Source organism: Bacillus rossius, chromosome 3 (genome assembly GCF_032445375.1).
Source record: "Bacillus rossius redtenbacheri isolate Brsri chromosome 3, Brsri_v3, whole genome shotgun sequence".
Lineage (NCBI taxonomy): Eukaryota > Metazoa > Arthropoda > Insecta > Phasmatodea > Bacillidae > Bacillus > Bacillus rossius.
This window is the reverse complement of record NC_086332.1, coordinates 100,435,478-100,462,141: the sequence shown is the minus strand read 5'-3', so window position 1 is coordinate 100,462,141 and position 26,664 is coordinate 100,435,478. Positions and strand designations below refer to the sequence as shown.

The following is a 26,664-nucleotide window of genomic DNA, read 5'->3' as shown; positions in this document are numbered from 1 at the left end:
TTCAGCCACTTGACCAAAGTGTCTTTTCATCACTCAAGAGACAGATAAACACAGCAATGGATGCATGGTTAAGAAACAACAAAACCCCAGAGGCAACAGTTAAGCCGATGACAATCTATGATATTCCATCGATCTTAAAAATGGCTTTCCCGCTAGCTACAACTCCGATAAACATCCAACAAGGATTTGAGAAATGTGGAATTTTTCCTTACAACATACATATTTAATGATACAGATTATGCTCCTTCGTTTGTGACGGACAGACCAAATCCAGACGTAGCACCAAGTTGTTCACATGATATGGTAAGGGAATCTCCAGATTATCAAACTCAAGCATGTCCTAATAATTCACTCGAGCCAGAATTGTTTTCCGCGGAAGCAGTCCAGCCACTTCCAAAATCCGCACCGAGGAAAACAAATGGTGGCAGAAAAACAAGGAAAAGTGCCATTTTGACAGACACTCCGGAAAAGAATGCGCTGGAGGAAGAATATGAAAAACGAAGAAATCGGGTCTTCCTGAAAGGAAAGAAGAAATTACCACAAATGTGCAGACGTGTTAAAGCTAAGCCAAAACTTCCTCCAAAACAACGAAATTCATTACAAAGTGACAGCAGTTCATCAGAGGACGACAGTGAATGTTTTTGTTTAGTGTGTTTAGAACCATTTTCTTCAAGCAAGCCTAGTGAGGAGTGGGTTCGTTGTTTGGACTGCCAATTGTGGTCACACTTTTCTAGTGCGAAAAAATCGAAAAAGTATGTTTGTCACAACTGTCAATCAGATGGAATATTCGAGTAAGCATTAGGTACCTACGTGAAAACAAGTATATGTTTAATATTTCCTGTATGGTTCGCAATAAATTGTAAATAATTCCTGGATTTCAATTTTTAAACACTTTTAAATACTGTTACAATCAACCCCAGGGTCTGTTACAACCAGCCCCGCTCTGGGGCTGGTTGTAACACTTTTCTCTTAAGCGGTTTTCCCCTTGTGCAGCAAAAAATAGCAGAAGGATTGTTTCCTAAATACCTGAGATGGAAGAAGAAGGGCTCTTTCATAATTTGCCCAGTAAATATTTTTCTTAGGTCTTATATATGAACACAAAAAAAATTAAATACAAAAACTGTTACAACCTGCCCCGGTCTCCCCTACTCTATGCTTGTGCATAAAATCTCTGTGGAAACTTGTATGTTAAATACTCTTTGTAATCAAATATTGGTTTTGAAACAAGAGCAGGAAAAAATAAATGAAAGGGATAATTAAGAACATTGAGTTTTTGGAAGATATATTGAATTTAGAAGGCTGAAAAAGACTGTCATTTTTAATGTGATAATATATTTTATTAATTAAAGTCCTACACCGAATTCAAAGGAATATCTACGAAATAAAGATTGAATAATGTAAATTTAACACTTCTAAAAAAACATTAATAGACGATTAGCTAGATGAACATTCGCTGCTTTTAAAATAACTCTAACGTATACTACTACAGGACTGAATCATCATTCAAGTTCATCAGCTTCTGTTCACTGCTATGAAAGACTACAGAAATTAATATTTTGAAGATTTTGTATTGATTGGATATTTCTTCAACTGTATGTATGTTGTTGATGTATTGTTGCTTCAGGTATATGTGTGTTTAGTTAGTAATAGATTAATATTGAGAAATAGGTAAGTTGTATCCAAAATTCTTCATATCATTGATTTCTGTTAAAGTTTGTATAGTTCCTAATTTAAATTTAACTTTGAATAACTTCGTATATTGCACAACTATTCCTGATAAACTTAGTATTTTCCTTTAGAAGTCCTGACAAATTTTGTTTAATAAGTTTTAGTGCTATTTTTAATAAGCTAGTTTTGTTTATTGAAGTTAATTACTGTTTGACATTTTTTTTTTTAAATTTTCGTATTATTTAAGTATCAACCATTAATTTTGGATACAATTAATTAATTAGTTGTAAATTGCTTAAAATTTAATTATTTTTCTCAAAATAATTTATTTTTAATATTGTATTATTCATTTCGAAGATTTCGGTAGATACAACTAAATTAATTTGGCACTCATTTCAGTTAAGTGATTATATTGCCTGAACAGTAATGTTAGATCAGTATTATTTTACCTTACCGAGCATTTTGGTTATTAAGAAACGTACAGAAAGATATTTCATAGTTATTAAAGTGTAGTATAAATTTTAATGATATATATAGTATATTAATAATAAAAATAAAATTTCACTACCTTAGTAGGCACACTATCAAATCCGTTCGAATTGTGTGTAAACCCGATAACAATATATTGTAAGTTTTGGAACAATGTTTCTTTTTTTTTTTCAGGCATCAATTGATTTTGAGATGTTCGCTGAAATTCATTTTAACGACCTTCGGTTAAGCACAATTCCTGGTGAAACACGTTCTATTTATGGAATAAAACCGAAATTTAAAATGTTATTTTCTTAGAATAGTATGTAACAAACTTTCTATTTTAGTTTCGCTGTTTCACGAAATCGTCTCTTAGTGCAGGGGTAACGTGCAAGAGCGTGTGAAGCTGACGGCAGGCATTTGAACGTCGGTGCTCGCCGTAAACTAACTGTGTATTTACATGGAGGTACGTATGAACTAATATTACAGTTGCTTGCGCCAGTCAGTTGTTACCCGGACACAAGATTGTGGAGTTCAATTCTTGTCCGTCCAACTCCTCTGTGTTTACTGTCTGCATTTTAACATCGCGGAATTTAACACGCACGTTCAAAAAATTCAGTTATGACTGAATTTTTACGCCAGTTCCTGTATGACACGAATAGCAGACAACAATGAGATAAATTCTGAGAGTAAACATGGATTTTTTGGCTGCACTGGTTTGGGAAAAAGTTTTCAAGGACGCACTGATGTCATGACAGTTGCAGCCATGGAGTTAGGAATGGTCAGGAGACGGCATGCTTTGACGCTATTGAAGTTAATTTTTTACATCACCATCGCCACATTGTTCCGCCCAAAACATTGCGGAAATGGTGGTTGACCACGTTTAATATGGTAAGTATGATTTAGAATTTCCGTAGATAAAAACAGTCACTTTCACAAACAAAATTATTTAAAACTCTTTCTACACTGCATGCAACAATGAACTGAAGGGGGAAAAATGGCTTTACACGATTGCCATGTTATCATACAGACGTGGTGACCCCTTGGTTACAGCTAACAGATTTTTTAGGTTATTAAATCCAATGATGCTTTTAACACCCAGTTTAAATGTAGTTATATTGTTAAAACACGAATTGCTTAAAAAAAAGATATATATTTAATGATTAAAAGCTTTGTGCCCCTGTATGAGCATCACATGAAAACAAATATGTTAATAATTGTTTACAAACAGTAGTTTTGGATCCATGTGCGGCAATGTAGGAGTGACGCGCGGCGGACAAGGAATGTTGTACATGTGGCGCGCGCGGGAGGGCGGCTCAGTGCTGCCACTCCACGGCGCGCATCGTCCCACGCTCATGCGTCCACGTGCGTGGGGCGTGGGAGGGAGTGCCGTGGTCCACGAGCCCCGCCTGAGGTCTCCATCAGCCGCGACAGCCCGCGCCCGAGAAGATAAGTCTCGCGAGCTGATGAAGCTCAAGTCTTAGCAACTGGCAAAACTATTAACTACTGGAGCCAACAGGTATCGCTTTTAAATTCATACAACGCCATTTTCAGTCATTTACAATAATTAAAAAAAAAAAAAACCTAATGTATCCAATACAACAACTGCGACAAAAAAAAGTTTTTTTTTAATGAGGGTGACTAGCTTACGAACTATGAATTTAACATTCATCCGAATGTTGATAGGCCTACTGTGTGTCAGCTGACAAGTTATAGAGTGAAATGGTAACGGGGCGTACGTCCTATACGTCTCTTTCGCAGTAGCCGAGCGAGTTTGACTGAACGAAACGCGGGAGCGAGTGTGATGCAATAAAATGTACCCGACTCACGTGAGCGGGCTAGCCTGGAATATGCTCGGTCTTTCCGACCGTTACACCCAGATAAATATATAAGGCTGCCAAGCAGACTGCCTGTTATCAGTATGTCAGGAGCCACTGGGAGGACATCGGTCTGCAGTTTTTGCATCGTTCATTGATCGTAGACGGTCGTCATCGTAAACGTCACAGCTGCTGCGGGAGAGCATTCGACTGTCGGCGACAAACAGCTGTTCCGACCCATGCCTGATGTTAGGACGACCCAAGGAACGACTCTGGAGCGACCTGGTGGCTACCAGCGGAACTTGGCCCGCCAACTAGCGACGACCTCCGTGCCGAGATGCCAGCGCCTGGCCGAGCCATCGGCGGACAACTGCAGCTCTCCTCGCGGGCGGTGCCGCCACGATCAGCGCGCCTCTTCTACGATCGGTCGTCGTTGGCCTTTTTATTACCAAACCTTCTGGTCGTTTGCGCTATGTTATTAGTTCTGATAATCTTCTCTCAACAGTGCATTCTCAGTCCGATTTTCTTAACTGCATTAATGAAGGTTTCCAAATATACAATTTTTATTCAACAATTTGTTTTCCGACTTCAAGAAGCGGCCTGTCCATTTTCTGTTGTACACATCTTTGTCAATACATTTTGATTATCTCAACACCATAACTTTCTACGCCTGCTGTTCAATTTTTACGTAATTCCGAAAGCAATTTGTATTTTATTATGGCTCTTTCCTAACCTCGTGGTTTGCATGCTCACACAACATGGCTGCAAGCTAACTCCGGTCGCTAGCAATATTAAAATCTATCTTCTGCTTTGTGACATATCCGCAATATTCTGCGTAAACTTGAACTACAAAACCTTATGGTACCTGCTGACACCATGTCTTCTAATTCTAAATTTAATAACATTTTTAGTTTTGTGTTTTTTTCATTTGCGGCTGCAACTTTGGGCTGCCATTGCTGTTCATTTGTTTTTCTGTCAGTTGGGTGAGTCAATCTTAATGGGCGGCGGAAAACACGCCATTATGCTGTTCTCTCTATTTCTGACTCAAAAACATGACTTATTTCCATAGTTTTGTTTTTGTGGCTACTCCATCAGTCGTTTAAATACTTTTTGTATACTTTTTGGAAAACTTTTGATCTTATAGTTGAATGTTCGTGAAAATGTTCGTCTTTTTTATTAATGTACGTAGTCAAGTCTGTATAATCGTATTATACTGATGAGATCGTATCACACCAAGTTGAATTTTAGTCGAAATGTGCTTCCTTTTAGTCAAATGCGTGTCCTGTGTGTATGTGTGAGTATGTTTTGTGTTCATTGTATGTACTGTGTGTCCATTGCATGTTCATTGCTTGTCCTGTGTGTGTAATGTGTGTACTTTGTCTCCATTGCATGTCCATTGCATGTCCAGTGTGTGTACTATGTGTTCATTGCGTTTCCAGTGTGTACTGTGTGTTCATTGTGTGTAAGTTGCGTTTTCATTACGTGTATTGTGTGTACATGGCGTATCCTGTGTGTATAATTGTGTGTAAACTTCGTGTCCTCTGTGTGTATTGTGTGTCCATTGCGTGCCCAGTGTGGGTATTGCATGCCCATTTATTTTGTCGAATTAGCTTCCAAATGTGCTTCCTTTTTTAAATGCTGCTTTGACTCGTGTATTATAGTAATTGGTTTTTCTTTTTATTAGCATATTATTCGACCGATTACGTGTATATAAGCGAGTCCCAGGCAGGAGCGAAGCCAGGGGGGAAGGAGTTTAGGAGTTAACCCCCCCCCCCTCTCTTAGCACCAAATCTTTAATTAATTTCTTATTCATCACTCAAACAAATTTCATATTAAAATTAATAATAATGTTACCATTACAATATTTAAATTTAAGTACCGAAAACTGCTAAAATAGCACTATTTTACACCTTAAAATCCAAATTTTCCCGGGGGAGGACTTCGGACCGCCCGCTTTAATATGGGGGGGGGGGGGGGGGCATGCTTCTTAACACCCCCATACATAAATCCTGGCTATGCCACTGGTCCCATGCGAAAGGGCTTTCAGTTTGTTACTGGCTACGACAGTGTAAGGATCACCTAATTTGACTTATCTGATAAATAGGTCATGTAATTACCTGTTCTTTTGAAATGGATGGCATCTTTACCATCTTAAAACATTGAATTCAATGGAAGTTGTACCATCGGTAGTAGTATTTAAATGTTCCTCCTGACACAGGGTTCAGGGTGTGGAGCCGGGAGCCGGTCCACCATCTCGATTTGTGACATCACGGCGGCCATCTTGGATGACCTTGACCTTGGCGGTCATCTTGGATCTGCCAATTTAGATTACGGCATCGCCGCCATTTTGTTTTCTCGAACATTCCGTAATTTTGTTTTTCGCCATTTTGAATGATTACGTCACTTTTTCCATTTCTGTTACTGTCGCCATCTTGAAAATCCGTAATTTTTATGTTATAAAAACGCAAAAATTGTTAAAATTTATAAAAAAAATTAATAGAATTGAATAAGGAAATTAAATATTTTTTTTTTTTGAAATTATAATTATGTCATTGAGCTCGGAGTCCTTGGTTCAAACCTGGCAAGGTCAAAAAAAGATGGCGACAGGACCTTCCTCCACAGAAGCCGCCGGCAGACTGACCTCCCACCACTTATGTCAAGGTATATATATCGTCAGCTAGTATGACGTCATGTCCGCCATCTTGAAAAACATTTTTATTAACCGATTTTAACGAAAAAAGTTTTAAAATTTATAAGAAAAATAAATAATCAAATATTGATAAAAAATCTTTAAAAAACACAGTTGCACATATCGTTACAACCACCATCTTTAAATCTATAAATTTGGCATGTTTTGTAATGCCCGCCATCTTGGATGACTATGACATCATCGCTACACTTTGTCATGTCCGCCATATTGAATTCTATAATGTTGCACATTTGTTACGGCCACCATCTTGAAAAACTGCAATTTTAATTCTACAAATTTGGAAAATATTTCAAAAATTATAATAAAAATTTGTTAATAAAATTTTAATAAAATAGTATTTAAAAAATGCACTTACGCCTGGAAGTCGTCAGTTCGAACCCGGTAAGAGCCAAAATTTAAAAAAAAAATTGTCGACAGATTCTTCCTCCACAGTACCTGTCGGCAGACTAACTTCCCACCACTAATACCAAGGAATATATCATGAGCTGGCATGACGTCATGTTCGCCATCTGTCCTCGTCTACTAGAAGCCACCATCTTGTTTTCGTCTGCTAGAGTGTGCTGACACCATGTTTGCTTCATTCTTACCTGTAAAATGCAGTAATCATTTATTATTATTACTGTGACACCCGCCATCTTGTCATTTGGGTGCCATCTTGGAATTGTGTAATTAGTTAGCTAGAAATTCGGGAAATATTCCAAAATTCACCAAAAAATTTTGCAATCAATTTACAGATTGATTCGATCAGTTCCTGTCCTTAGTTCCATACTCATTCAATGCAATAATGTTTATTTTTATAAAAAAAAATATTAATTTCAATTAATCATGTTCGAAATCCTAAAAGAGACTTAAAATCCTTTACTACCACCCTCCAGTAAGCTTTTATGACTGTCATCTTGGAAATTTGTATTTGTTGACCCATAAATTTGGAAAAAATTCTAATATTCATCGATAAAAACTGATTGAATCGATGCTTGGGCAATGCTCAAAATGAAGTAATTTAATTTAAAATACCACAAAAGTGACAGGTTCGAGAAATAAACTACCACAAGTTCTTTTACAAACATAAATTATATTACATAAATTCTACATTAATACAAGTACAAAAAACACAGGCAATTTACTAAAGTCTTGAGCAATTCTCTATAACTGCATCTGCTACCCACGAATTAAAGAGAGGTGGAAAGCCACACCACCTGACGTAGGATCTTTCATTTCTACGTTTTATAATTTTCTCCACCATGTACGTATCGGGATACAACGTAGGCTGAATCTCTTTCGGCATAAAAGCCACCACGATTATGTTTGTAGACCAAATCTCGAGGTAGTAGGTCCTAGGCTCCGATTCACGAACATGAGTCACACGGAAAAGTTCAGGACTCCAGTTCGTAGTGAAACCTTTCTCGAAGATGCCTTTCTGCTTGGAGATTCGCACATTGTCACCGACGTTAGCTTTAAGCTTTCGTGGATCTTTCTTCTTTGTGTTGGAAAACACTGTTCGAAGCAGACGATTGTTCGTTATGTCCTTTGGGTTCATTTTCGTGGTAGAATGCACTGTAGAATTATACTCACCTATTAGATTCGGCAAGATGTCAAGCCACTTGTAATTTCCATTAACCGTGAACTGACGCCACATCTTGGAACGCAAAGTTCTGTTAAACCTTTCGACAATGGACGCTTTGACATTACTAAATGAAGAGTAGTTTTTGATGCCATACTTCTTCATCAAAGCCTTGAAGGTTGCATTGTAGAATTCTTTCCCGAGATCCGTTTGCAGGTGCGACGGTACACGTCCATTACACAAAATATTGTCCATGGCCTTGGCTACTTCAGTTGCAGTCTTTGATTGTACAGGTCTAGCCCAAGCGAACTTGCTATAAACATCGATAACTGTCAACATGAACTTGAAACCTTTATTAAATCGGAAATATGGTATCATCTCAACAAGGTCCGCCTGGAATAAATCATCAAGTCCGTGAACTATGACTTTGCGACGAAAATATTTTCATCTAGCAGGAGCATGAAGTTCGCGAGCGATTCCGGTTCTACTCATTGTACGTAGCCGGCTTCCCTTAGTTCTTCAAGTATGGAGACTATTTCGTTGATGTGCGAATAGTTTCCTGCACCAAACGAAGCGTGTATAATTCTAAGGCGATCAACTAATTCATTGGAGTTGTCCCAATACACATAGTCAAAGTTTTGACCTATTACTAGTCTTTTTTAAACCTTCACCATGTATTGTTAGTTCACTGAAGATATTAGTGAGAATGTAGATTTTTTTCATGATCTTCGTCTTTATATACGCCACTATCTGGATCGTTATTGCGAAAATGTGCATTGGTTAGCTCTAGCAGTTTTTTGTACTCTTGTAAATCTTTGTGAGAATATCCTTTAGGCTCCCTGCGAAATAGCAATTCGTACAGACCCGGAGTCCCGCGCGTTTTGAACTCTTCTACGCGCACAATATTTCCTGGTGGAAAGTTTATTTCTTTAGCACCAAGGAACCACTTATTATGTTTTCTGTACACTTCATAGGTCGTATCATTATTCCGAATCGTAAACGATATCAGGCATGGACGGACCATTGCATTTACTTGGTGTCCCTTTTTCGTTATTTTTTTCTTGTACATTGACTTTGTACTCGTAAAGTCCTCTTCTCGATCTGGTTCATACTTACTCTTCTTTACAGTTGGCATTTAATCTTCAACTTCTGCCTTCACAGTGATGATTGGTTCTTCCTAAGTTCGTCCAGACGACTAGTGATTGGCTTAAATATCTCTTCATTTTCCATGGTTCTTCTAGCAAGTAGATATTTTTCACGGACAGACTGTAGAGCACGATGAAGGTCACTGGCCAAGTCCTACATTGTACTGGCTGAAAACATATTGCAAAATCTCCTTTTATACTTTTTTTTATTCGTTTCAGAAACTTCTTTCTTGTGTTTGGCTAAATCCGAATTTGTTGACAAGTGAGTTAGTGATGCATTCAGACTACTTTGGAAACTCCTCAAATCGTCGCGTCTTTGTGCATTCGATATTTAGATCATGTCGCGAATTCGAGAATCCAAGGCTTCCGCGCGCTGGTCGATGACTAGCAGTTACTCTAGTAATTCGTTTTTCACACTTTATACTTTTTGAGCCAGTAGTGAAATGTATGTGCGGATATCGTCGTGAGACTTGAGAGCAGTACGTAAGTTATGACTGCCACAGCCGAATTTCGAAATGTTATGACTCATGTTTGATGATAAACTGATAGAAACCTTGTCTGTACCTGCCCTTATATAGAGACCAGTCCTTGACTATAACTAGAAATCCGTGCTTGTTTTTCCAACACAAAGAGCACATGTCTTTGAATTCCTGTAATTTCATGTCGGTGTTTACGTGGTCGTCATAAGCGTGACGTAAATTAAGTTCATCCATGCGAAAAAGTACTATGACGTACGCGTTGTCACGTACCAGATGCTTGGGAATACGACTGTACGTCTGACATAGGTAAATACAGTCCACTTTGGCGTGCCTACCCATTGAAAAGTACTCTTGTATTATGCCTTGCATCTCGCACACGACATCGTCGAAAATAAACACGGAATTGGCTTGTGCTTCGCCAGGAGGCACCACATCCGCATTATCATTAAACGGAAAGTACTCCAGACAGAAGTTATATTTTAAAGGCTTCATCAGTAAGCTGATTTATAATGTTCTGCTTGATGTCTTGAAGAAAAGTACAAAAGCCCGTTGTTCCATACAATTTATTTAAATAATAGTAGACTTTCAATGTTCTACGAAATGTAGATTTCACTAAGTGGAAGCCATTATCATTTACCTGTAATACGCCAAGCACTGTCTTGGGTATAGATTCATATACAGGCGTCATCGCAACTATGTATGTGCTTGTACGTAAACGAGTCTCTAACCTAAACTGAGGAGTTGAAATGTCTGTAGGTATTTCCACAGTAAACACATGGATTTCACCTTTAGAGTTTTACGCGTGTCGTCTCAAACTATCAATACGAGTAAACCACACAAGACACTTATCACACCGAAACTTCATACGAGAAGGATTCTTTGAACATTTACTTCTCTCGTGTCTTCGCGCATCATGGGAAAATGCGAAAGACCTATCACAGTAGCCGCAAGGATGTCTAGTCGATGAAGACGAACCTTTCAGACCCAAACCAGATGCTGATATTGCTTCAGTTGCAATCAATAAACGAGTCAATACTGGGTTAGAACTGGAAGTGGTGTTATGACATGACGTCAGACCACTTTCGGTACACATCATTTTTGATGACACGAACACAGTATCAATGTCACTCCACAAAATTAAAGATTACAAAAATGTTGACTGACGAGGCTTTCAAATTTATCTTAAAATTAATCTCCCGGATGGAAATGAAATTAACCTAACAGACAGTGACCACCTCGAGGCTGATCACTAAACTCACGACCAAAATCCAGGACGGTATATTTAGATGCATTCCAGAAATGGAGATTACGTTCGTGCATAATGAAATGACAGCATACATGCATGATTTAGTTACCGCTTGCGTCGCGAATACAAACGATGTAGGCAGCGAGAAACTAAGCGAAGAATAAATAAATTACAATCAGTGTTTTTCGACGAAATGGCGCTGTAGCGAGGTAATTCGTGGGAGGTGAAAATAGCTTGGCTCAGGATCTAGGACTAGACGCCTCTTTAACAAAACGGAAAAAATCTTGCCGCTACAAACTGACAGTGGAATAGCCTTTCTGCCGCGTGACAAGGTACAGGACTTTGCAAATATATTAGGAACTGCATTCCAGCCGAACAACAAGCTCTGTGACAGGTTATTCACCGCTCACATTCACAGAGAATTACGTGTTAAATAACAACAACCAATCACGTTAGAACTGTGCCCAACCCAAGCACAGGACATCATGAGGGCAATCAAGCGCATGAAGCCCAGAGAAGCCCCGAGTAACAACAAAATTTAATCTTTCGTTCTCAAATAACTTCCTGAAGAAACACTGGAATTCTTAGCTGCCTCAACCAATGCCATTATTAAGCTACATTGCTTCCCCACCCAATGGAAAGAAGAAGCTAAATATTGTAATTGTGTTCCATAATTTATTCAAAGACAAAACACTTCCGCAAAACTACATGTCAAACCACCTACTCAAAACACTCTCGAAAGAGGCTAAGTGTATTGTTACTTCACCGACTCAGTCGTCACCTACGTGAACATGATATTCTAGCAGTCTACCTAACGAACAGTTCGGTTTTCCGTAGCACCTTTGAATATATATACTGTATAGAAGTCGCCAGCCCAGGTTAAAATTTCTAATACGGTTTTGAGGTAGTTGGTTAATTCACCACCGCAATCGCCACCATCTCTAGGGCATCGACTTGTGGTGGTCCCTAGCGGACAAGTGTCGAACTCTTCAAACACCCCTTCCCCCTCCCGTTGAACGAACTTGAGCTGCAGTGAATGATGGGTGGGGGGTGCGGGGAATGACAGCGGGCGACAGGGCTGCGCTCTAACGTGTAAATAACAACTAAGACGATACAGGGCGTTATGGCAGCGCACTGCAGCGGTGAAGTTCCCAAGCTGCTCATCATACGCTTCTGAAAAACGTAGAGTAAATCCTATCCACTCGCGACTTCTATACAGTATATATATTCAAAGGTAGCACTCACACAACAGTAAAACAGCTAGTTCGCCTCACTGAGGAAATAACTAGAGCATCCAATGTCCGGGATTATGTAGTGGATACATTCCTATATGTAGAACAAGCTTTTGATGGGGTTTTCTACGCGGGTCTTATATATAAACTTTACAAAACAGGATTATCTGACTGTTATATAAAATCAATTGCCTCATACTTAGATAACAAAACATTAAGAGTCTCCACAGAAAGCTCTAAATCTCACATGAAACCAATTAATGCATGGGTGCCATATGTCACCATACTCGGGGTTGTGTTCTTTTAATATTTATGTCAGCGACATGCCTAAGCTAGGGCACCACCTTGTAAAACTGGGCTGCTATACAGTCGATATAGTCTTGTATAGTAGGTCACAAATTCTACAATTTGCCCCCAACCGACTGAAAACTTCTCTGACAGAAATGCAGCAGTGTCAAAAAAAATTGGTCGTCCGTAATGTCGGTTTACGGACGATAGTTTAACGTGACAACGTCATAACAAAACATTGATGAAATGATTGCATACTTTTATGAATAAAATTGAATCATTTTTATTGAATTTTCACTATTTTGTATGGATACAAAGAAGGAGTGAAATGAAATCTACAATTTAATTGATAAATTTACTTTTATTTGCACTCATTAATTCAGTTATGTTTATTACCTTAACGAAGAGATTATTTTAACTATAACTTTTATACATGTTTGCTATTTAACTTCTTCCAATCTGTGTTATTCTGTTAAGGATAGGACGATGATAGGAAAAGTAGGAAACGAATGGGAGTGTTTCAAGTTTAATGTGCCTCGAAAAAGTCAAATCGATGGTTGTTCCAATCGAGTGGAAGAGAGATAGATGCGGCGCAAGCGTACAATGATCGTAACGCGACACAGCGTAACGGGAAAATGTGCCTAACGGGACACTTTTTCGTGCGTGCAGCCGGCGTTCATCGATTTATTAGACGTCACGTCAATAAACCCAACCAATTTAGAGGTCGTGGTGTTTACTCGTTTAAACCTCCCACCAGCAGAGCATAGGCTGCAATTAACTGTATTTAACGAACGAATTCCCCATAGAGACATTCTGAAATACATCGGCGTTTTAATGGACAGAAAACAAAACTATCGAGGCGTACACACATGGGCTCGAAGCGAGGACATGCACATGGCAGAATGTGTGCGCTCTAGCCAGTGATGAGCAGGCGCGACGGCAGTACAGTTCAAAGCGGACTGAGTTCAGTACAAAGACCTCGTCCGACCGGTAATCACTCACGCTGCCCCTGTATGGGCGACTGCAGCCAAAACACACCTTATTAAACTGCAGTGAATTTAAAATAGATGTAATAGAATGCTACAGACGCCCCCAGATACTGTCCAATGAGGCACTGCATCGAGAAATGAACAAAGAAACGTTACACTGTTTCTACGTTCAAACCACGACAAAATTTTATGGGAAATGCGAAACTCATTAAAACCCATTAATTTCGTCCCTCGGATACAGAAATACAAACGCCCTGAAATGGTCCTCGCGCACCGACCGCCCAACTGCACCTCTTCCAGTGGGAAAGGGGGAGGGGGGCCGCGCACCACGAGAGTTCTATACATGGGGTTCACCGACACAAGTCACATCTGCATACGGTGATTGTATGTTGTATGCTGCCTCCGTGCATGCAATAGGCAGATATATTTAAAAAAATGTACATACATTTTTCCAAAAGACCTATTTGACATAAAATCCGCTTTACAGTCACGCTTTTGCAAGTGCAGGCAGGGCCTTAGTGAAGATATTAAACACTTTCAGGGGGTCGGGGCCCCCCCTGGCTCCCCACCCGGGATCTAAGCCTATGCCCAGACCCCTCCCAAACAAATACACTTAGTTTTAGTTAGGTTAGGGACAAAAAATGGGCACTTTCTGGTGACTTGAACTCAAGATGAGCGCACTAACCCTTGCCACCAAATAGCCGGCGCGCGCGAGCGCAGAGCCAGACTGACAGGTAAACAAATGGCGTCCCATTCACTCTGTCGTCCGGTGAAAGGTACGCGTTAACAGATACTCGGCTCTGCGCCACAAAGACCAAAACAAATTCCTTTCCTCCTCCCCCACCTCGGCGTTAAATTTCGCTTCCTCTTTTGTTTACCATTTGTGGTGACAAGCATGAATATGGCTCTTTTTTTTTTTTACTTCCGCGGCGTCTTTAGTTCGACGTGTTTCCCCGTGTCCATTTGCTAACAGCGCCTGTCTTTATCTTAACATAAATACAACATAACTCTTACATTGTTGACCGCCGCCGTGTCTAATGACGTGCCCGTGTCTGCCTACTTAACATTTGAAGAGCTCAAAGGAAGCCGCGGTTCGTAAAAGAGGATACTCTTTGTTGGTACTATTCCTGATTTGTATGTTCTCATCAACCACAGGCATGAGTACTTTTCTGCCTACTTAGTGTTCAGTTACCCAGGCTTAGACCTAGTTAACACTGATAAACCGCATTTTAGTATTTTTCATGACGAGTATTGCAGCAGAGGCCATAATTTCACAGCTTAGCCGCTTAAAAACGTTTACAAAGGTAAAGATAGGGTCTTTACGTTGCAAGTACAACTTAACTTCTTGGCTATTCAAGATCCATTTATCATAAATTAAAAAAAATATATAATTAGAAGTATTCTAATTCAGAAAATAATAATTTGGAACTTTTACGACTTAGAAAATTATAACTCAAAGTATCCTTAATGTAAACACGCCATTTAGAACTGTTATAACCTAGCAGGATCTTAACTTAGAATCGTAACTTAGAAACACAGGACTTACGATAGTTTCAGCTGAGAAAAACATAACTTTGACTTTTTGACATTTACAAAGTTATAATCACATAACCTATAACTGACATAACTAATTAAATTCTATCATGTGTTTTTCTAAGTCACGTGTTATTTAAGTTGTGTTTATGATTTATGACAGCACGTCGCCATAGTCCGGAGATACCGCCCAGTCAAGCAGTCAAGTTTCTGTACATGAGATGCTGTATTCACATAGGCTTGTAATGATGTGATCTCCCAGATTATGGTAGTAATTGACTCGGCATCCATGAAGTTGAGTCATGCCGACTGGAATGGAACTAACGACTCTTTCCGCGCGGATTCCTCAACGATTACGACCCCGAGAGCCAGTAACTTACATTAAGCAATATTCGAAATTTTCAAAACTTCCCGAATGCATTCGTAACATACATCCCAGTGCTTCATTTAGTTTATTACAGTAGAATATCAACAACGTAAAACAAATCACAACTCTCTCTGTTTTAGTCTGAAAGCCATATTAGATAGCGTCCACTGATAGATAGTTTTAAACGTTAAATACTATTTTAAGTGCGAGTCAGCCACCTATCACGAGATCTGCGTACAAAAAGTACACTATGAAATGCGAGAAGAACATTGCTACAAAATAATCAGTGCGGAAAATTTATTTTTTGTTGCGTAAAATCTTAGCTCTTGGTAAATGGTATTTGCTATGAGTAATTTAGTGAATGAAATAGAAGTCGCTTGGAACAGTAATGTGTTACCACGGTGCTGCCATCTGTGGTGGTTGGCGTGAACCAAAGTAACAAATACAAAGGGGAACTCTTAAGGGGCCCGCCTCGTCAAGGGTGAATGTGTGTTAGTGAGGCGGGATGATAAGCGCGACGCTCGCTGGTGCTTCCAGCGCGGTATAGCCTCTAAGCGCAAGTCTCTGAACTGGCGCGCATTCGTCTCGTCGTCACAGGATAACTGTGAAATTTGAGCGGTGACCATAACATTATATGGCGGAGAAATGAAGATAAAGGTGTTATGCAAGCCCCTTAAGTGCTTTCAAGAATCTGTACTGATTGTTTTATGCCTAAAAGTTACTCTAAAAACACGCGTTTTAGGCATTTTAACGCTTCTAAAAATACAGTTTAAAAACTTAATCCGAAATTAAAAGTACTTTTCGGTCCTCAGCGAACTCTTAAATGCTATTCGTAAATAGACCAACTCGGATATCTTGAGTAGGTTTGAAATCGCGTTGTTTTTCCTGAAGCTCTGCACACCGTATGTGTGCCCGGGTAGGCGGGCCCCTTAACAGTTTAATGAATTTTAACAAAATTGAGTATAATTTTAATACAATTCCTTGTCGAAAATCAAGTTTAAAGTTGGGGTTAAGTATTTATTCAATCCTTTTTTTGTTTTAATCGGAGAATTTTCATTATATAATTTAAAGTTTCGTGCTGAAAATCGAATGATTTGATAGTCGATGTAACTGCTCCCACAACGAATTCTAGCGGCAGGTGCGGAAACTGCTTGTGATTCGCATCCGCCCACTACAGTTCACACAAAGGGAAAAATTATAGTATTAAAAGTTGAAAGAATTTTTACAATATTGGCATTAATTTAATAAAATTCCTTGTCAGAAAGCATGCCTAAAACCGGGGATTAGTATTTTCTCGAGTCCTTTTCGCTTTTGTTGGAGCCGTTTCATTATTTAGTTTCAAATTTCGTTTAAAATTTCGGTCTGCTTATCAAGTTATACCATTGTCAACGTGGTGACTCTGGCAGCGAATTATAGCGGTGGTTGCAGAAACTACGAGTAATTCGCGTCAAGATGTGTAGTTGAAAACACTACTTGCTTTTATTTATCACGCTCGGCATTATTTGAAAGAATTTTGTGCCATAGATTTGTATTGTAACTGTATTTACAATATAAAACACGTGAATTTGCTCGTTATAGACGTTAGATGTTACACATCTCTAGCGAGTAATGAATGACTTGCTCGCTTTTTTTTTTGTGTAAACAATTTAGAAGTCGGCATGCGGCGTTTGGTAGGAGTAAGTTCGTGAATGCCACAAAAGTCTATTATAACGGAAATGTGTAAAGGCGGAGCTGCCATCTGTGGATGTCTCATAAATCTAGAAAATATCGCTGACCCGCGTGATTTATCCGTAAATATTAACTTTCGTGAACATCGGAGGATGTACTAAGCGAAACGTCGCTTGTTTCTGTTTTAGAAAACTGTTGTGTTTGTTTCGGCTTTTCGTTTGGTCGTGTTTTTGTTTCGTTTTGACTGTTGTGCTGAATTTTTTGGGTTCAATATTTTTTGTGCTGTCATCATTTGTGGGTGTTTTTTCGTTTCTCTTTTTTTTTGTTTTTTTTTTGTTGTTTTTTTGGAAAACTATTGTGTTTGTTTCGTCTTTTCGTTTTGCTGTGTTTTTTGTCTCGTTTCAACTGTTGTGTTGAATTTTTTTGGGTTCGGAATTTTTTGTGCTGTCATCATTTGTGGGGTTTTTTCGTTCTGTTAGTCCATTTTTCTTTGTTTTTTCCTTGTTTGTTGACCATATTCCTGTTGTGGAATATTGTGTGGCGTTAAATCCTGATAACAGCAATCTTTGCTTAATTTGTGTTTTTTGTCATTTGTGTTTTTTTGTAGTTTTCTTCTGCAGACATAGCCTACATGTGCTAAGCAATGGCGTATGTCCAAAATCCTACATCAAGTCATGCACTCCCATTGCACAAATCTTTCAAAGATAATACTAAACGTATTGATGTGTCAAACTAAACTTTATAATACTACAACTATCCTTTAATTGTTTATGTTACAACTTATAGTTAAAAACAAATAAATGACAACTTAAAAAATACGCATTAAATTTTGTTTATCCTTGGTTGACATTGAAATGTCCAAATGGCGTAACGCGTCATAATGTAGAGATACAAAAAACTGTTGGCCTACATAAACATTAGACGACATGTTGAATAAAATGACTTCGTGTTGAATTATTTACCTTTAATCTTAAATGTTGAATCAGCTAAATTTAGCTTAGCTATGTTTGATTATATAAAGTAGGTATTTTCAGATTAACTTCTATCGTTAAGCAAAAACAAATTTACATACATAGCTATACTTAATTTAACAATATTTGTTTCTAAATGTTTCAGGTTTTTTGGACTGCAACTTTTGTTTGAAAAATACATAAAAGATAGCGCCTCATACTTAGCGATTTAGAGAACCAACAAAATATTAAATAGCTTTGACACCATAGTTGTTCCAACACAATTTTCCTGGTTAATAAATTATGTTTTTTATTTTATTTTAAGTTTCTGTTATCTTGTTATGACTGTTGAAGATAACAAAATGTATTCCAGGATAGATTCACTACCCAAATGTTTACGTAAGCATACCAATGCGCTTAGTAGATCCCCGATATTCGCGAAAGTTAATATTTAAAGGTGCATTTTGCCACGTATGTGTCCGCCATCTTGACGAATTTGATTCGTGGCTATAGCAGTTTCTGCAGGCATGCGTATCTGATTTTAAATAGGTTAAATTTATTTTGTGGATGCGGGCTTATATTTTGCCATTTCTGGTGCATATTAAATGTTCACCCCCAACAAGCTTAAAGAAGTATAACATCAAACGAAGCAGCAGTAGATGAAATCCCGATCGAGGGGGAAATGTCACAGCTTCAGCGTTGTGGCATTTACATAGGACCTGTTCGATACTCTTGTTGTTCGGCTAGCCCTGAGAAATAAATAGTAGTACTATTATGTTTAACAGAATTATATTAAGATTTTAAAAAGGTGAACTATTTTACAATTTTCCATAAAATAAAGTATTTTCGTATATTTATCACGTCTGATAATATTATACGGAATTCTACGCAAAATTTAGAGTCCAAGTTTCCTATTATAAGTATTGTTACAAGCACAAGCAGGGTTACGACGCAACTTTTGAGAGATTGATTGAACTTTTCCTGCATGGCTTGACTTGGAAAACATGCTTTGTATATCTGGACGACATGATTGTAGTAGGGAATACAGTGAAGGAACATTTGCAAAATCTCCAGGATGTATTCGACAGGCTTCGCTGTGCCCAACTTAAGTTAAGTCCTAAGAAGTGCTTCTTGTTCCAGCATGAGGTAACATTCCTGGGGCATATCGCATCGCAGGATGGAGTGCGAACAGATCTTGAGAAGAGTCATTCTGTTATGGAGTGGCCTCAACCTAAGAATAAGCATGAATTAAGAAGTTTCCTGGGACTCTGTACTTACTATAGACGGTCTGTGCCCGGGTTCTCGAAAATCGCAAAAACACTGCATCAGCTGACCGAGGACAAGATACAATTTATATGAACTTCAACATGTGAGACTGCATATCTAGATCTCAAGAAATCCCTGTGTACTAGCCCCATACGTGCCTACCCCCTCCTACATGGAGAGTTTATCTTCGATACAGATGCAAGCAGATATGGTTTGGACGCTGTCTTGTCCCAGGTTCAAGATGGAAATGAACGAGTAATAGCATACTACAGCAAAGTTTTTTCTAAGCCTGAACGCAACTTCTGCGTCATAAGACGAGAACTATTGGCTGTAGTGAAGTCTCTGTAACATTTCCACAAATATTTATATGGGATAAAAATTTGTTTTACTCACTGACCATGACGCACTTAAGTGGCTACTTCAGTTCAAGAATTCAGGGTGACAATTTGCTAGGTGGATTGAACAGATACAGCAATATATTTGTCGGATAGAACACAGGAAAGGCCGAATTCACAGCAATGCCGATGCCCTCTCCCGAAGACCTTGCAAGGTAAACTGTAACCATTGCAACAGGGCAGAGAAAAATGAGGGGATCGAATATATTCGGCGAACAACGATAACTAATGGGGAAGAAAAATGGGATAGGGCCAGCTTGAAGGCAGCACAGCAGCACGATCCTGTCCTGGCACCTATCATAAGCTGGTTAGAGAGTGGTGCTGGACGTCCAAAATGGCATGTAATCTCCAGTGACCGAAGGGCGGTGAAAGCTTACTGGGCACAGAGGGATTCCTTGAGAATGGTGAATGGGCTACTTATGAGGGCATGGGAGAGTCCAAATGGAAAAGTAGTTACCATCCAACTACTCCTTCCAAAGAGTCTATTGGCAGATGTATTGAAGGAAATCCATGACGGTGCCTCTGGTGGTCATCTAGAGGTGAACAAAACTCTAGCTAAGACCTGTCAACGCTACTACTGGTTAAGGTGTCACCAGGATGTGGAGGCTTGGTGTACACAATGCAAAGCATGCTCGGTTAAAAAGGGGCCACAACGCCAAGGTCGTGGTAAAATGAGGGCATACAATGTAGGCGCCCCCTTTGAGAGGATAGCCATCGACATCGCTGGATCATTTTCCAAGACTAAAGACGATAATGTGTATATTCTGGTAGCAATGGATTACTTCAACAAGTGTCCAGAGGCTTATGCACTTCCTAATCAAGAAACCTATACCGTTGCGGATGCAACAGTCAACATCTTCATTTGCAGATTTGGGGTATCAATGGAGCTCCACTCAGACCAAAGTCGCAATTTCGAGTCGACCATATTTCAGGAGGTGTGTCGGTTACTGGGAATAAATAAAACAAGGACTTGAGCCCTACATCCTCAGTCCGATGGCATGGTGGGGAGGTTAAACAGAACTCTGGAGGAACACCTTGCCAAAGTTGTGGCCGAGCATCAACAGTATTGGGATCAATACATCCAGTTCTTCCAAATGGCATATACATAGATCTGCCATACATAACTCCACTGGGCAGACCCCTGCAAGTATTGTGTTTGGACAGGAGTTGAGGCGGCCCTGTGATGTCAAGTTCGGTTGCCCTCGTAAGGAGCCGACCAACACCACTGATTATGTAACTCGTCTAGAGGAGCGAATGATGCTTGTACATGAGGAGGCCCGCAGGAATCTTCGGTTAGCGACGAATCGAATGAATACGAGGTATGACCTGAAGGCTAATTCAACCGGATTTCCGGAGGGCGATTTGGTGTGGCTTTACAAACCGCAACGAAGGAAGAGAAGGTTCCTTAAGCTTCAAGCATCATGGGAAGGTCCCTATGAAGTCTTAAAGCGCCTAAATGATGTGATCTACCGGATTCAGATAGGAAAGAGGGGACGGATGAATGTGGTACATTAGGAACGTTTGAGGGAATATGCTGGAAGGGATGCGTTACCTGTTTGGGACGAACAGGTTTAAGTAGGGCAGTGTTACAAGCAAAAACAGGGCGGCGACGCGCGCCGGGTTCGGTGCTGGCTGTCGTCATGCGCGTGTCAAGTAGCCCCCACTGACGTAGGACAAGCCACCCATTCTTGGCCGGATAACAAGGGTCGTCGGTACCCTCCCCCCTCCACCACTCCACTACCTGTGCGGCGTCCTGCCTCGGCGCCGGAGAGCCTTTGGGAATTCCGCGAATCGAGCGAGCTTCCGATGCCCTTCTCGACGCATCGGGCGGGGGGTCGGCACGGGATGATGTGACTCGTCATCCCGGGCCATCGCGTGAGCTAACAATGCCCTTCTCGACGCTTCGGGCTTCGGGTAGGCACAGGATGACGCGACTGGCCCCAGCCGCGCTCGTTACTTCTAGAAGGGCGTCAGGGTATATTTAAGCCTGGACGCCGGCCTCCGCGGCAGTGGCTCGGCGAGTTGGAGTGAGCTCCTCGGCGAGGAGAAGTGCGACGGCGGCGACGGAGTGCGACGAGAGTTCGGCGACGGAGGTCCACGAGGAGTGCTGCGGCGAGAGTTGCGCGAGAGGTGCGGCCCAGAGAGTTGTGCGGTGTGTAGTTGAGATAATGAGTGCGAGTAATTGATTAGTAGGCATTTTAAGTAAGATAATTTATTAGTGTTGTAAATATTAGCAGTCAATAAAACTGTGCAATAAAAAATAATAATTGGGCTATCCTTATACATACCCAGTTATTTCCACGACGATTATTTTAAAAATCGTAACAGTATATTTGGTACATGCAACACAAGTATTTTCTCGTTACCGAGGTTAGATGTTTACAATCACTGGTGAGTACAGACAGACTTGTTCACTTATTTTTTTTTTACTTTTAAATCAATAAACATTGAACAAAATCTCATATAACCCACAATAATATTTTCGTTCTTTTTCTTCTGCAGTTATGTTTGAAAGCGAAATCGTGAACGGTAGTTTAATAATATCTGAAAACATCCTGCATATGTCTTGGTCATAGAACTCGTTAGATTTTAAGTGATACGCTCTTTACAGATTTATATTAAGTATAATTGGAAATTGTGACAACAGAGTCAAGTCGTGAGTGCTATGTAGCGGTGGACGCACAGCCACTGAACATATAGCGAGTGACCTCGAAGAAATTAAAAAACAGGTAGTTTTTGTGTAATGGTAACATACCTGATTTTTTACGATCAGCCACTTTTTTGTTGTTTTTTAACGAAAAAGGTTTTAACGAAATTAAGCATGAATTTCTTTTCACGACTGCGTTTTAACTCGGATCAATTCCGACGGTTCTCCAAAGTAGTACCATTGGTCTACGTATCATTCTGCCTCTGTGAACAGAGTTTGTAAACAACTTTATGTGACTGTCAGTGCTCGTAAACAAACAACACGTGACACTTTTCAAATAACCAATAACCTTCGGGAAATGAGTACCGATGGCGCTACTTTCGAGGACTGACGAATTTGAAACAATTGACATGGACCAGGCTTTACCATAAAATATACGCCCAAACTCACCCGAAACAAAACGTGCGTGTGTAACTAGTACACATGATAGAAGTGAAACTTAATTTTTTGGCAGTTAAAACCTCAACTTGTAAGTATATCATAAGGGGTAAAATGGTAGAGAGAAGGGGGGGAGAAAGAGAGAACGAATGCAATAAAAAAACTGTGCTTTTACTGTTTCTTCAAACAATTCTGTTATTTGGAACACACCAAATATCTGAACGAAATATGAAATGCATAACAGGTAGCGCTATCTATGCGAGAAATGCAGGGACTGTCTCAACAGCACTCTCAACGATGCTGGTCCAGCAAGGGGAACATGAGCGCACTGGTAGCAAATATAACATTCAAGGCATTCATAGCAGACTGTATAGGATACCAATATCTATTTTCTGAAACAAGCGCATGGGCACACACTCTGTATTAATTTATTGTTCATATAGCTCTCTCGTTTCTATTTTTTTTTTTTTGCGGGGACGAATCATCGCACAAAGAGGAAAACAAAAACGAGTCCAGTGCGTCGGGCTACACTCAGGAGTGGATAGAGCTTCAGTTTGACCGAGGTCTGTTAGAGAAATTATCCGGGCCTCGCGATGAAGAACTGGATAATTTGTCTAACCAACCTTGGTCAACCTGAAGCTCTATCCACTCCTGAGTGTAGCCCGGCGCACCAACTCGCGACAAACAAATTAATTAAATAACTCGTGGCTCGCGATTTATTAATGTAACCGAACACAAACATTTTTTAAACTTTAAATCAATTTGTATTTATATGAACTATTTTATATGCGTACACAATACCTTTTCCCTTATAACTTAGTATAGGCTGGCTGGCAGCTTGGCGGGAAACGACACAAATTCTGACTCTTATCTACTCTGTCCAACTCTCCTTCCTGAACTATCCCTCTGTTTCCCGTAACAAACATGCTTGAAATTAATGCATGAAATTTTGCATCCCGCATGTAAGTGCCCAGGGTTTTCCCTGTGTCTATACAGGTTTTACCTTGGCCAAACTGTATCTAGTTTTTAGTCTAGAGTTAAGAAGTGAAGGAAGTTAGTCATGGCGCCAATCGCTGCCATGGCTAGCCAATCTCCTCCTAGCACATGATGCATGTTACCCTCTCTGCATGGCTAAAACCCCAAAAATGTGCAAAGCGTATAGGCTTCGGCCTGAGACACACTTAGTCTCCTCCCTAACCCGGGCATCTCTCAAATACACTTAGTTTTTTATTAGGTTAGGAAAAAAAATCGCAACGCATATATAGCATACTGCTCCCTTTATATTTCTCTGTTCTTTTCGTGTTATAAACGTTAAACAGCGTTTTCATTGAAATTCGTTCCTGCACTTGCACTCCCATCGCGCCCAAAGAAGTGGCCCGGGGAAGATGCCAGCTTGCGTGGCGGGGCAGAAGGTGGCAGCGGGCTCAAGCGGCCTCGCATCGCCCCGTGCAGCCCACGTAGGCGTGGTCTACCGGGGGACTGGCGTGGGCGGGAGGCGGCCTGCTCATTAACCCCTCCCGGCCCGACCAGCTCATTACCGGTCATTGGGATGCGCAGCCCGGCACTTTCAGTTCATCACCGTGTCATCATCGCGTGCTCCGTCTCGTTCCAGACGCACCGCGTCGGCCCCAGGCACCTGCCAATAAAGTAGCCTCAGCGAGTCATTCCGTGACAGATGAGCGTTGCGAGAGTTCCACAGTCGCATCTCGATCGATTAAAGCACTGCGGTGTTTTTAAGGGGGTGGCCACTTCTGCATGATTACATGGAACGTGTGTGAAGACTTTTTTTTTCCAATCTCTAATTGTTGAGCCATGTTGGTTAGACGCCCAAAACATTAGCTGAAGTGTAGTTTTAGCATTCAAGAAACAGTTTTAAAATACTTTTTTTTAAATGATAGTGATTATATTTAACGTTAGAGATTGTAATTCATAATTACTTCCCATCAGCAGATGTTATCAAGCAAAATTTCCGCAATGTATTTGGCGGAACAATATGACGATGGTGAGGTTAAAAAGTGACTTCAACTACAACACACCAGGCCATCTTCTGACAATCCCTAACTCCATGTGTATTTTTCAGAGTCACTTCAGTACAATTGTAGCTATGGTAACGAAGTAATTAAAAAAAATATAAAAACAAGGATTCTTTGAACTATCGGTTGGTTTTTTTTTTGTACTGAACGAAGCTAATTTTATATTTAAATTATGAAAAAAGTTAATTTTATGCGTGTTTTTAACTACCCAGAGGCTAACTATTAGAAAAATTAATTTATTGCAGATTAGGACGCAATTTTTTTAACAAAGCAATTTCAAAATATCTTGTAAGGTTACTGTTCGCTGAAAACCATTGGTACTAAATCTAAATCTGGCGTGAGACTCCGCATAGACAAGGCGTTAGATTAAAGGTTTAGCTTTGAAACCACCTTGACAATGAACAACACAAAACACTCTTAAGAAAAATACATGGGATGAAATTAATTAACAATACATCGGGCTGTTTTAAAATCAGTCGTACAGAGAATACAGAATTTTATTTGTTCCAGGTAAAGAGACTAACGGGATTGCCAAATATTTTTTGGTGACAAAGAAATAATTTTGTAATACCTACAACGTGGTTAACTATGTATGGGAAAATTTTGATATCCCTCTCAAAGATTCGTCTTAACGAGTATTTGTGTAAACTTCATCAAATTTTTAATTATTAGCAATAAATATTTTGTAAAATATTTTGTAGTGTGAAAGCTAATAAATTATTTGTGTTTATCAGACAACAATTTCTCCATTGTACACTAGGTCACACCAGAGGTAAGCTGAAGTTTAGCTTTGATGACTATACTTTCCTGTAGTCTTTGAAGTATGTTTATGTAAACGCGTCACAACCAACAATTCACTGTGATGTCCATTGACAGGAACATTGTGTAACAGAATTTGGACCTAGTGAGCAATAATATCTCTATAAAAATTTCTGTACTGAAACGAACTGCAGTCTCGGGGGTACATAAGGCCTCGAGTGAGCTGATGTATTAATTCAGTAGGAGGCGATCTCTGCAGTCGGTTGTGCCTGGTTACTTAGGACGGTGGGGGTCAGAAGCGAGTGTCAGTCGGCATCACTGACAGTCAGCCAGTTCGTCTGAGTGTCAGCGATGATCGCACAGTGAGTACGTAGCGACGAGTTCGTAACGCGACGACGAATTCATAACATACGACTCGACATACTCAGGGGGAACTGCGAAGGAGCCAGTGGTCGTGGGATGGATTTCACCAGCAGCAAAGTTAACCTATTCGCTCAGTAGCCAAAGTGTGGAGATCCAGGAGATGTCACGTAGTGATGTAGAGACCAGTCATTTACCGGAGCGTGTGGCGAGTAGGCTGAAGAGTTTAGCGAACGACTGAGCGAGTTGGCATGGCGAGTCTCGTGACGCCACGCTAAGGCAGTCGGAACTGGAAGCAGCGACCGCGAGCCGAGCCACTCATCCGAAGAGCGAACAAGACCCAGGAGGTCTGAATTCCGCGGCGAAGCTCCGAGCCGCGCTACAGGGAGGGGAGTCCTCATGCTGACCAACACGTCCGACAGAGCTGTCCACCCGTATCTCGTGCACGTGACAACTGTTGGAAACAAGAGTCATTTGTCTGTTAAGACACAATTGCCAGTGGCGAGTAGGCAGTAGCAAAGATGCGAGTAACTATTTACTTGAGAGCCATGTTGTGTAGATGGTCGCACGAGATAGGATTGATTTTGCCTTTCCGCAGCAATAACGTTTGGGTCGCCTAGTCGAGGTATACAATGTGGTAAAATT

The 26,664-nt window shown here is 40.1% G+C and overlaps 1 protein-coding gene across 1 annotated transcript in view; it reads right to left on the bottom strand.

The window, feature by feature from the left end:
• Positions 1-24,291: 24,291 nt before the first annotated feature.
• Positions 24,292-26,664, bottom strand: part of LOC134531351 (uncharacterized) — a 98,788-nt gene continuing 96,415 nt past the window's right edge. The window contains exon 9 of the mRNA XM_063367050.1: positions 24,292-24,367. Within this exon, the coding sequence (XP_063223120.1) occupies positions 24,292-24,367 (76 nt within the window). The remainder of the gene's footprint in view (positions 24,368-26,664) is intronic.